General features: G+C 36.3%; 1 protein-coding gene across 3 annotated transcripts in view; it reads right to left on the bottom strand.

The window, feature by feature from the left end:
• Nucleotides 1–11,273, bottom strand: part of CHID1 (chitinase domain containing 1) — a 262,547-nt gene that overhangs the window by 171,262 nt on the left and 80,012 nt on the right. For 2 of the 3 annotated variants that reach the window (XM_015863751.3, XM_085548315.1), the window contains exons 11-13: nt 4,436–4,516; nt 2,206–2,248; nt 328–588 (exon numbers count right to left, since the gene is read on the bottom strand). The exons of the other annotated variant lie outside the window; for it this stretch is intronic. In XM_015863751.3, coding sequence (XP_015719237.2) covers nt 490–588; nt 2,206–2,248; nt 4,436–4,516 — 223 coding nt within the window. In that variant the 3' untranslated portion in view covers nt 328–489. Of the gene's footprint in view, nt 1–327; nt 589–2,205; nt 2,249–4,435; nt 4,517–11,273 lie in introns of those variants that run through there. 3 annotated transcript variants of the gene reach the window in all.

Here is an 11,273-nt window from a genome sequence, read left to right as displayed (position 1 = left end):
CTTCATTTTATGTTGACTTACCTTATTAAGAAACAGCAGGTCGCAGAGAGTCCAGCAGATGTTAAATTTGCTGGACACAATCTGATTAATTTATTTGTTCAGTGAAATGATTAGCAGCAATTGTTTGAGAGGTCTCCACCTCAAACCCTGATCAGATGGTATCACTTTGTCCATTTCCTTTCTTGTAGGAAAAAAAAAAAATCTAGAAAATATTTTCAGTTGTAGTGTCATCCCAGTTGTGCAGGTCACTCTGTTTCTAAGCTCTGCGAATTCAGAAGCTTTCACATTTTTTTTCTCTGAACTTTATCAGAAACCAACAATCACATCTATGTGGCAAATCAAACAGTTATTTATTGGGAAAAAAATGCAAGTTTCATACAAATACAAAATAAATTACAAAAAAATGTATTCAAAATCACCTCTCCAGGATACTCTAATTGAAGGTGGAGTCTCAGTGAAGCAAAAGTCTTTCCCACATTATCTCTTACTTTAAAGCAGGTCATAAAAATAATCCAGGCCTTGTCCCAGTTCCCAGATGGATATACCAGTGTCCAATTCTTTTGCAAGCTCTAAGCGCAACTGGATGGACTAAGACAAAGACACATAAAGCAATTAGCTTTTAGTCAGAGGCATCAGGCACTTCTTGCTGCCATCTCTCTCTGCCATTAACAGACTTTAAAAATAACCATCCTTGAACTTCTGAAAAGCCCAATGTCTGTATTTCAAATTTTATCTGGCTAGCCAGCACTCATTCAGTAAGAGACAGTTCATTACATCGGTTAATTCAATGACCTAATGCACGATAACCAGCTAAATAGACAAAATGCCACCGAAATAAATCTGATTTATGAACTATGCAAAGAACTGTTCTAATTTAAGCTATCATTTCCCAATGTACAGAAGCTCTAACTCTTCCCAGAAATTTCCCAAAGGTAATATAAGACTTTATCACTGAAGACAATTAGAACGACCATCAAGATCTTGTACCTACCCTTGCCTTCTCGCAGGACGGAGTCATAATTTTTGTTATCAGAATTCTATTTTTAAGAGGATCTGGGAGATGAATTTTATAACATATCCTTATCTACACTACTGCCATTGATGTAGATTTGGTTTAGACACTGGTTTACAAGAGAAGTAACACTACAATTCATGTTCCATACTTCTCCCAGTTCAAACAATAAAAGCAATTGTTTTTCTTTGAGTCTTTTACTTTCAGGTTTTCTTACTTTGAAGGGCAGCACTGTTTGAGCAGCTCACACCACAGGGATGTCTTTAAAACTCAGTTCCACAGGAAACAGAACAAAATGTCAAGGTGTCATTAATACACCTACCAGGCCTGGTCTTCATGCCTGCCTTTAGCTAACCACAAACAAGTCAGTTTGAGCAGCTTAACCTACCCATGATTATGACATTGAAAAGGAGAACAAACACATTTGTGAGTGGGGAAATAAACCAAAATTCAGTGTTCCATTGACCATTTTGATCACCATAAAGTGAACAACTCTCTGATTCACCTCAGCATACAGTCTCTACATATTTCATTACGATCTTGAAACCTACAGAATTGCATGTTCTTGTTCAGGCTGGACTCTAGAAGGGTGAAATGCTAACGCAAGAGCAGAGAGAATGTAATTTGATAACATGCAGCACAATCTTTCTTTTTTCTGATAGATTTGCAGTGAAATTTCAAGGCAGATACTAGGAACAATATAGTTAGACATACCTAGAAAATCTAGAAATAGCTCACTAGGAATTAAGGCAAGTAACCATTTATCATGTATTCTGGTAACTACAGACTATTCTGTGGATTGAAACTGCATGTCCAGCCAAAGGACTTCAGTAAGGTCAAAGTTAATCAGAGGGCAAATTTTGTCAGTCTCTACTCTGACAATCCAGCACCTGTTAGTACATGAATTGTGTGTTCAGACTGCTCCTTTCTGAGCTCTAATTTGCCCTGGTGTCTCTTATCTCTAGACATGGCAAAGCTTTCAGAGATCCTCTGAACCCCATTATGCCGTTTATAGGGAAAAAAAATAATCTTGCACAGGAAGCCGAAGCCTTTTATCATAACAACTCCAACAGGGTGAATTCTTCCACAAAAGTCTAAACCCAGTTCAGTACTTTATAAAGCATCTCAATCATCCAAGTCAAGTAAATACTTCTTTTCTCTTACCACCCTAGGCCAGAAAAAGTCACACCTACCTTCAGTGTTGGATAGAAGACAGCGTGCTTTCCTCCTTTATTTCTAAAAAATAAAGGAAAATAAACAAATTGTCACAATTGCTTTAATAGAGTCTCATACAACTTTTAGCTGAAAAAAAAACAAACAGATTTATTCCTTCCAAAAAGGAGGAAACAAAGACAGTGCTTTAAGGAAGCTGCTGACTTTATTATGAAAAATATATTGCTTTTAAAAGTAAGATATGCTAGTATGTTCAATACCCAGGAATTAATACACTCATACCAAAAATAGAGACCACCTGCAATTTAGTGCCTTGTTTAAGATTTTTTACCCAGTGGCCATTTCATTCTGATGCTGAGAGAATGACTCTTTCTCTAATTAGACACTTTTGCCATCAGTTTCCATTCAGCCCACACTCGAAGTGGACGCTGCCTGGTAAAATTAGTCATCTTAAGCAAATGTGTACCTACCTGTACAGTGCACTTAGAGTCCATAGATTTCTGTAACTATTTGTAGTAATTAGTCTCTGCCCACTACTGTACTTTGCTTGAAGATTCCTAGTGTGATTTTTTAGCTATTGCAGACATGCAAGATTTCCAGGTGAGGTGCTTTACTATCGCTGCATATTCAGGCATTCCTGCTATTCCTATCCAAAATAATTGAACCTTCACAAAGCAAGGTGGTCACTGAAAAAGAGCTCCCTTAAATAAGCCTCCCCTGCAGTCAGCTCAGCCACTGCAGACATTCTGTGATGCACAACTGCCTGCCAGGCCAGGATAGCTGAAATTTAGAATGATTTTCTGATCCACTTTGTTTTAAGCATTGAAAACTCTTTCAGAAAGCCTGCAAACAACAATATCTCCAAAGACTGCCTTTCGAAGGCAAACAAGGTATTGCTACTGCTGTGCCTTCTCTTTTCCATGTCTTGTTTGGAAGAAGACATTTAGGAAATCCTTCAGGAATGAATCCCAAATATATGCCATTCAAACAGAGCCCTCAGATTTAGTCTTGAGAGCAAGCTGTCATCACATGGCCATTGTGCCTCCAACTGGATTTTGCATTAAAGATCAGTAAAACTAAGCATCTGGTTTATTTATCTTTAGTTAACATGAAAAATCTCTTAACTGTTTTATACAAAGCAACTGTGGAACAGGATACTGAAGAATTAAAAAGGAAAGAACACAGATTTCAGTCCTCTCAGGAAAATACAGAAAATAAATTGAAACACTGATGACCAGCAGGTAAATTTTTTTTTTCTGATAAGAAATGCATGTAGCTGAGGAGTTTACAAGGAAGGATAAAATCACAGGTTGAAAGAATCCTAGAACATTAATTATAAATATATAGGTAGGACAGGGCTTTTGTTGTTTTTTTTTCCTTGGGTTTAAAAATATTTCAATAGAAAAGGTATTTTTTAAAATGTGCTTACACTGCTGCTTTTTTCTTAAAGCAGCCCAAAATGCATTCCACTCATTTTCAGTGGTGTGCTCTCTTCATGTTGTCAATGCACTGGGTAGCATACAAGATAAAGTTTTGGAGCAAAACTAAGATCTTGTTTGCAGAATTTTACCATATTTTTTATGTTTGTGTAGAATATATGGCAAATTATTACTGAAGCTTAATAAGATTTTGCTGTTTGTTTGTCTGTTTGGAATGGATTTTTACTGGCATGATGAATTCTTGTCATTTAATGACAAATATATATATATATATAGCTATTAGTCTTTCTCTTCACACTCTTGAAAATCATTCCCAGTCCTTTTAACAACTTCTGTTACACACCTGATACTCCATAATATTCTCGATGATCCATTTCACATAGTGCAGGTCTGTTGCTGGCCAATCTAGTCAGCAGGACTTGTAAAGGCTCTCATATCCCACAGACTTTTTGGATGATTATATTTGGTTGATCATTGGTAAACACCCGACAGCTCACAGTACTCATTTCAGATGCACAGTGTAAATGGCACTCAGCAGATAATTTTGATGGATAACTTCTGAAGATATGACTCACCAGACCTCACTTCTGAAGACTGTTTTAGCTTGTATAATTTCATTAATCCTTCCCTGGTTTAATTTCCTTGCCTGAGGCATTCTTATACTCCAGTTCAGTGTTGACATACAGATCACAAGCATCAGAATTTCCATTTACTGATTTCAGTTGCATACTACAGCTAACTGGTAATTCATTGTGTACTGGGCCATGTCTTAGAATATTTGTAGAACAGTTAGTGAATAATTGTAACTCACTTTTTGTATTCAAAGTAGTGTTCAGCAATTTGTTCATCCCAGACAATCTTTGGTTTGTGCTCCTTCAAGGTTTCAATGTACCTACAAATTGAAAACACGGATATGGAATTAACTTCTTTTCTAAAAAGCAGTTATGAATTAAATAGCAGGCAGTCTTGAAAACACAGTTTTACTGTCAAACATTGTATCAAAATGTTCCTGATTACAAATGATTTTCTCAGCCACATTTCCAGTTTGTCATGTTCATGTATTTAAGGTTTTTTACTTATGCAGAGGAATTAACATTCATTAGTTAAGAAGATCTACAAAGACACAGGAAGATTATGCTTCAATGTTTCTATAGCCTAATTCTTACATGCCAAAGCACAGGAACTGAAGTCAGTCCTAGAGGCTAATTAAGGCGCTTCTTAATTTAAACTCACTATTATGTGAAAAAAGCTCCCCTATAAAAGGAACTTAGTTAATGTTCTAAGAATGAAATAAAAAATGTAAAGCTTATTTAAAAGGAAAATGTACTACTATGAAACCTTTAGAAAAATTATCTACACCACTCTGTTCTTGCCATTATTTTCTTGCAATGGACATTTTGAATGGGAGATAGTCTACCTCATTTCTAAGTGACTCAAACCAAAGACAGAAAATTACTTGTACACAAAGGCTGTGCAAGGAAACAGCATGGAATAGTTAGGATGGTCTAAGCTGGTGTGTCTGCAACTCTGATTGCACAACCAAAACAAACAGGTCTTGGTTTAACTTAACCAAGTATGCTTAGTCCACCTATGCCAGCTGTTATCATTATGCAACTCTACTGCTCCCCACTGGCTCATAGTCCCACTGGACAGAACAAATGAGAATTCAAAAGGAACATGTGATGAAGTACCTGCAAAGTCAGCCCTGGCAGAGAGGTAAATCTATGAGCAGCACATGGTTACGCCTACACATGGCTGCACATTTAGCTGACAAATAAAGCACTCAGAAGAAAGCATCTCAGAAAGTATGGCTGCTGTTCCTTTCTCAAGACAATTTTCTACCAATATACAAAAGACGGTATGACACTGAAATATGTTAAGAATAAAAACAGTGATCTGTTGTTCTTCTGAAGAAAATATTTAACTTCATGGAGAATGCTTTTATACCAAGAATGTAATGATCTTTTGTGACAAGAACACACATTCTAAGAAAACTTATCTTTAGACAAAATTTTAAACTAGGAATTATTTACAAATACTAAGATTTTTAATCATCAGGTGAACTTTGATGTTCTTTTTCTAGCTCATGTAAGCAAAACTGACTAGAACAGCAGGTCTCTAAGATGGAAAATCAGTCTCTTGCTCTCCTTCTAGTCAGTTAAACTATGTGAGCTCTGATGATGTGCAACTTGTCTTTTGTTTCTGGAGACTGTCATCTGTTCCTGCTGCAGCAAACCAGGCTTATCTGACACAGTACTAAACCTGAGTGAAACCATAAAAACCAACTATCCAGCTTGTAGAAGGTGTGTGTGCATGCTGTGCGCGTGTTGAATGGGAATAACCAGAAACTCAAAGGTAAAATGAGTTATGCACACACAGAAAAAACTAAACCAACATCAAGCTCAAATGCAATACAATAGCCTTAACTTGGTTATTAAACCTTGACTATAACAGGAACTGCATCTCCATAACTGTGCCCACAAATGGTTCTTATCCACAGCAACTGAAGTTTCAGACTGAACTAGGAAGGACCCATCTTTCCCTTTTTCAGACAGCTGTATTTCTTAATAAAAACCAAAAAAATATGCAAAAAGGTTGTATTTCAAAGCTCGTGAGCTTGGATTTCTGATGTAACACAAATCTAGAGAAACAACTACAAGACAGTATTCATGGTAGTACTACTATGAACATTCCTTATCTTGGTATGTATATTTCAAACAGCACTGAGCAGTCTCCCTGCTGATCTGTGTACATCAAGGTATTGCAAGAAAGGACAAATAACTTCCTTCAAATCAAGATTTTTTTTAGAGGAAATGTACATATATATGTATAATGTAGTACTAAGGGACATTGTTTAGGGGGCAATATTGGTGGCAGGTGGATAGTTGGAGATTATCTTAAAGGTCCTTTCCAACCTTAAATGATTCCATGACTCAATGGAGGCTTTTTGTTAGTGTTAGATTTCAACTACCACAACACTTTCACATTCTGGCTGTTCAGGCTTTATTTATAGCCTTCCTTTTGGTGTGAGAAAATGTCAAGGAAGAACATTATCTGGAGACATTTTAAGACTTCACATCTGAGTAAAGCCAGCATTGGTAGTGAGAGAAACAACTCTTTAAAAAGGTGCTTTTTTTTGCGGGTAGTGAGAGAACTAGAGAGATAGGGAATTGGCCAAGAGAAATTATTCAAAACCGATGATGGGCTGTCATAGTTCTGAATATGTCAAAAATAATTTTGTATTCAAATATTCCATTTTAGAGCTGCAGCAGAAAATACTGTAGCTTCCGTCTGAGTCTCAAGCTTCCTTTTTGGCCTTCCTGCTTTCTTTTTTAAAGAACCATTCTAAAGAATATCTGCAGAAATGCTGAATATATGAGAAGCCAGAGAATACCTTCAATGGTAATAAATGAAAACATAAAAGGGAAGAGAATGTGAAAAAGGACTACATAGATACTTTGCATTCTCCTTCCACTGACACCTAAGATTGCAGCTTGCAAATGGTAGAGAAATCTTGAAGTTTATTAATCTTTAGATATAAGCCTTTATAATAGCTTTGTGAGCATGCATAAATTCATGAAAAGGCTAGCTGTGGAGTCAGAAATTGCATAGCAGTATATGTACATATAAATACATAGTAATAAACAGTGTGAGGATCCAAACACACACACTGCTGAGTACTAAGTGTCAGTGACAGACTGAACAATAAGGCAAACTTCCACCAGACAGGACCCATAGGGATCCTAAGCATCCTTTTAGCCATTTCCTCTGAGCATTCAACACTTAGTAACAAAATATTTACTTACAGTGTGTAAGTTTGTGCATGTGCATGTTTATGTGTTTGAGGTTTTGACTCAAACTGACATATACAAGAAGAACACTTGAAAATCTCAAAGAAAACAAGAGATTTATTTCTGAACCATTAAATATTTCCCAGTCATTTTTTTTCCACGTGCATCAAGTTTGCATATATTTTCTATCAGAAATCTTTATTGTTCTGGCCACATCCGAAGTCTAAAGTATCTCTTTTGCCTCTATCCAAAGGGTACCTTCCTGTTAGGAAGCAGTTAACAGTAGAGTAGCTAACTACACTGGAACAAAGAACAGGATTCAGGCAACCTCATAGAAGTGAAAATGCAGATGAGAACTGAATGTAATTAGGCACATAGCTACAGAACAGCCCCTACTTCATCCTGTTTTAAGAAGTTCTGTTTGACTTCTAGCTGGAGGATTTATTTGCTTTTATCAACTCAGTACACAACTCAACTTGAAGTCCTCAATAAATACATGTCTTCATTTAGTTGGACTGCATTTGCACACTATAGCAGAAATGCTAAGTCACAGCCTGAAGCAGTGATGCAGCACCTGGTGGGAAGGCAGGGCCAACCCAGAAGAGCTCAGCTGTATGAAGCTGAGTGACTGGAAGGGGTGAAGCCAGGATCCACCCCTTCCCAGACCTAATTTAAGGGTTGGCAGTAGAGATAAAGGGCTCCTGCTGGAGTTCCCTGTGTACCTGAGGTCTTCTGAAGGTAAATAGCTACTTTTTTTTGTTTGTTTGTTTGTTTCTGTGTCCTTAGCTATTCACTGTGTAAGTTCTCACTTGCTGCAACCTAGGACTTGGCTACTCTGCTGTCATTGCTGCACTTTCCATCATCTTACACACGCATTTTTATAAATGTGACTATACAGTAAAACTGCAATATTGTCTTTATTATTTTTCTCTAAATTATTATCGATCAGGCTTACATCTGGGCAAGGTAACAAAATTCTCCCCCAGATTTAGATAACAGGTCACCTCAAGGTTAACTAAGTTCCACTTCTGACTCATTTCTGTTATGGACTACACTAGGAAAGCCCCTCTCATTTCCAAGCTGGGATCTTTTCTCCTCCTGGCAGTTTTAAGCTGAAATTAAGGGAGAAAAGGGGAAAGAAAGCAGATGTGTAAATACTCTAACATATATCATTTAATAATTTAAAGATCCTCCAATCTCTCATAATTAAAAATGATTTAATTTATTATTATAATTTCCTCTGCTGTACAACAGGGATGACTTTACAGAACCCTGGTTTAAAGCAGATATTAGAGTATTTTGTGGATGTAAGGTGGACCACGTTGTGAAAGTGAACTGATTTTCCTCTGAACTTTTAACACCTGCAGCCAGTAACGCATACCAAGAAACCACAGATGATATCAGAACTAAAGTAAGGCAGACAAACAAGTGACAACTGCCTCTGAAAATGAAAAAGGAAAACGCTTTTTCCTCAGCTGTTCAGAAATATCACATTGCGGAGATTTTCTTGCCCATATAACCACTAATAAAACCATTCTTTACACAAAACATGATTAGAGCCTGCTCTTTCAATCCCCAAGTTTAATTCACCTATTCTGAATCACCTAATTTCTGCAATGTAACTTGTTTACACTACATAGCACAGCGGCAGTTCAAAAGGTTTATTTTGTTTGCACAATAGGATTATTCTTATTAGGGCCGATCAAAAGCCAAGTGCAGTTTTGTGAGATATTTAACATCCTTATGCATGTGTGCAAGTTGTTCTGAACATTGTGCACTAAGGATCTGGGGATATGTATTTCCACTAGAAGCTGTATGTATTTCCAATTACGTGATTTAGTGGAAAATAATGGTGATAGGTGGCTGGTTGAGCTGGAGGTCTTTTCCTGCCTTGGTGATTCTATGAATCTAGAGACAAGGAATAGTAAATAGAAGACAAATTAAATTGAATAATATTTTAAATCTGCCTTAAAAAATATACATAATGTTCAAGTTAGATACCAAATATGTAATGTAAAAGAGAAAGTGCTGAGTGAAAGAGATGTTCTTACAGTCTCCTGAAATCCTTAGAAGTGCTTCCAGGCTAAATGAGAGTTGAAGATTCTGAGAAGCCAGACTGTTTTTTAATTTTTTTTCTTTCTAAGAGCAAAACCACACCAACATTACAGCAGCTTAATGTCTGTTCTTCATAGAAGAAACATAACTTCTAACAAATTCTTCTAAGATGATGTATCATTGTGTAGTAATAGAATATTAGTCCTCACTAGGTGGGATAATATAAAAGTTTAAGCTCTATTCCAGTTCATCCAATAGTCTGGCTTACTGCAGAGGCTTAAGCAATGCATGGTCTTTCTGGTTAAAAACTACTTCTCAATATAACAAAAATTAATGCTTGTTTATCCCTATAGGATTTTTTCAAGGATCAGCAGGCTAATCCTAAAAGTAAATCTTTGAACATAAAACTGCCAGTTTAAGGGTACAGTACTTGAAATGCTTAAGTATAAGCACCTCCAAACACAGTACTCTAAATACAGAAGAATGCTCCATTCTTCCAAGAACTGGCACTGTAAGCAATACATAATGAAAAAGTGAGGCTGTATATCTCTGGATGGGCGGCTGAACAAAATTCAGATATACCAATACATCTACTGTTCAGCTTCAGCTGTAAATAAGAAAACCTACAACTATGCAAGTTCTGTAATATGCCAGGTTGCTTTTATGTTGGTTGTTTTTTATGTTCTTTTATCACTGCTGGCAAAAATGCATAGTTAATAGTGGTGACTATGTTGAAAAAATTGTGTTTTTTAGCTGAGAATGACTCTATCAGATCATGTTGCTGTGTCCTTTGCATCAGTTTTAGTTTACGTGGGAATAAACAGGAGGCATTACTTTTGGAGTGACCTATGTAGAGCTACTGCAAGACTTCTGGTCTCTGTTGAAAAGATAATACAATTACAAGCCCATTCAAATAATGGCTAATCTTTCCCAAGTAATGCAAATCTCCTCACATCAGTTAATTTTAAACAGACCTTAGAACAATCTGAATGGCATACAGTTCTTCCATTCTTGGCAGATACGTTGAATTGAAGATGGGCTATAAAGTAATAAACTATATTTTATCCAATTAGAGTGGAGAGTTATGCCTTCTTTAAAAGAAACTATCTTCATAATAGCAGTCAACAAAATACTTAAGCACATGTATTTTAAATTTCTTAGTAGTTAAACTATTACTAATGCTATGGTACTACTGAAAGAAAACCCAAGACTTTGCACCATGAAAAAGCAGCAGAACACCTTCCATATCTTTGCTGTATCTCAGGCAAATATTGTGTTTCTTTTATTGTTGACTTGTTTTAAGTTCTGCTGGACAAATCTATCTGTGCTTGCTGATTAGATTTGTTAAGATTAATTTTAAAGCAAAAACAATATATATTCAAACTGATATCAAAAAGAATTGTTGCTTAAATCAAATGGCAATGCTTGAAACAGAAATCAAGGGGTAAAATGATGGCATTTTTGTAACTAAAGTGACTCCATATACATTACACTGCAATAAGGTCTTCAAAGTTTCAAGACTTTGCATTCCCTATACAAATAACCCAACGTGTTAAGTAATCACCAATACAGCTGTCCAGTTAATGGAAGAAGAAAGTCATTAAAACATCTCTTAACCATAAACCTAAAAAAGTTAAGCATTAACAAGGCCATGCTATGAATTCCACTGAATTAAGTCTGGTAAGATACTAAATAGGTTCACTGCCACAAATAAGGCAACTTTTCTATCTTATGTCAGGCACGAAGGGAGAAGTGAAGCTTTCCTTTTCAATGCAGAGAGCCATTTCAAAACTGTATGGCAGA

This window comes from Coturnix japonica, chromosome 5 (genome assembly GCF_054131305.1).
Source record: "Coturnix japonica strain WE chromosome 5, WE-NBRP24, whole genome shotgun sequence".
In the NCBI taxonomy this organism is placed as follows: domain Eukaryota; kingdom Metazoa; phylum Chordata; class Aves; order Galliformes; family Phasianidae; genus Coturnix; species Coturnix japonica.
This window is presented reverse-complemented; position numbering and strand designations above follow the sequence as displayed.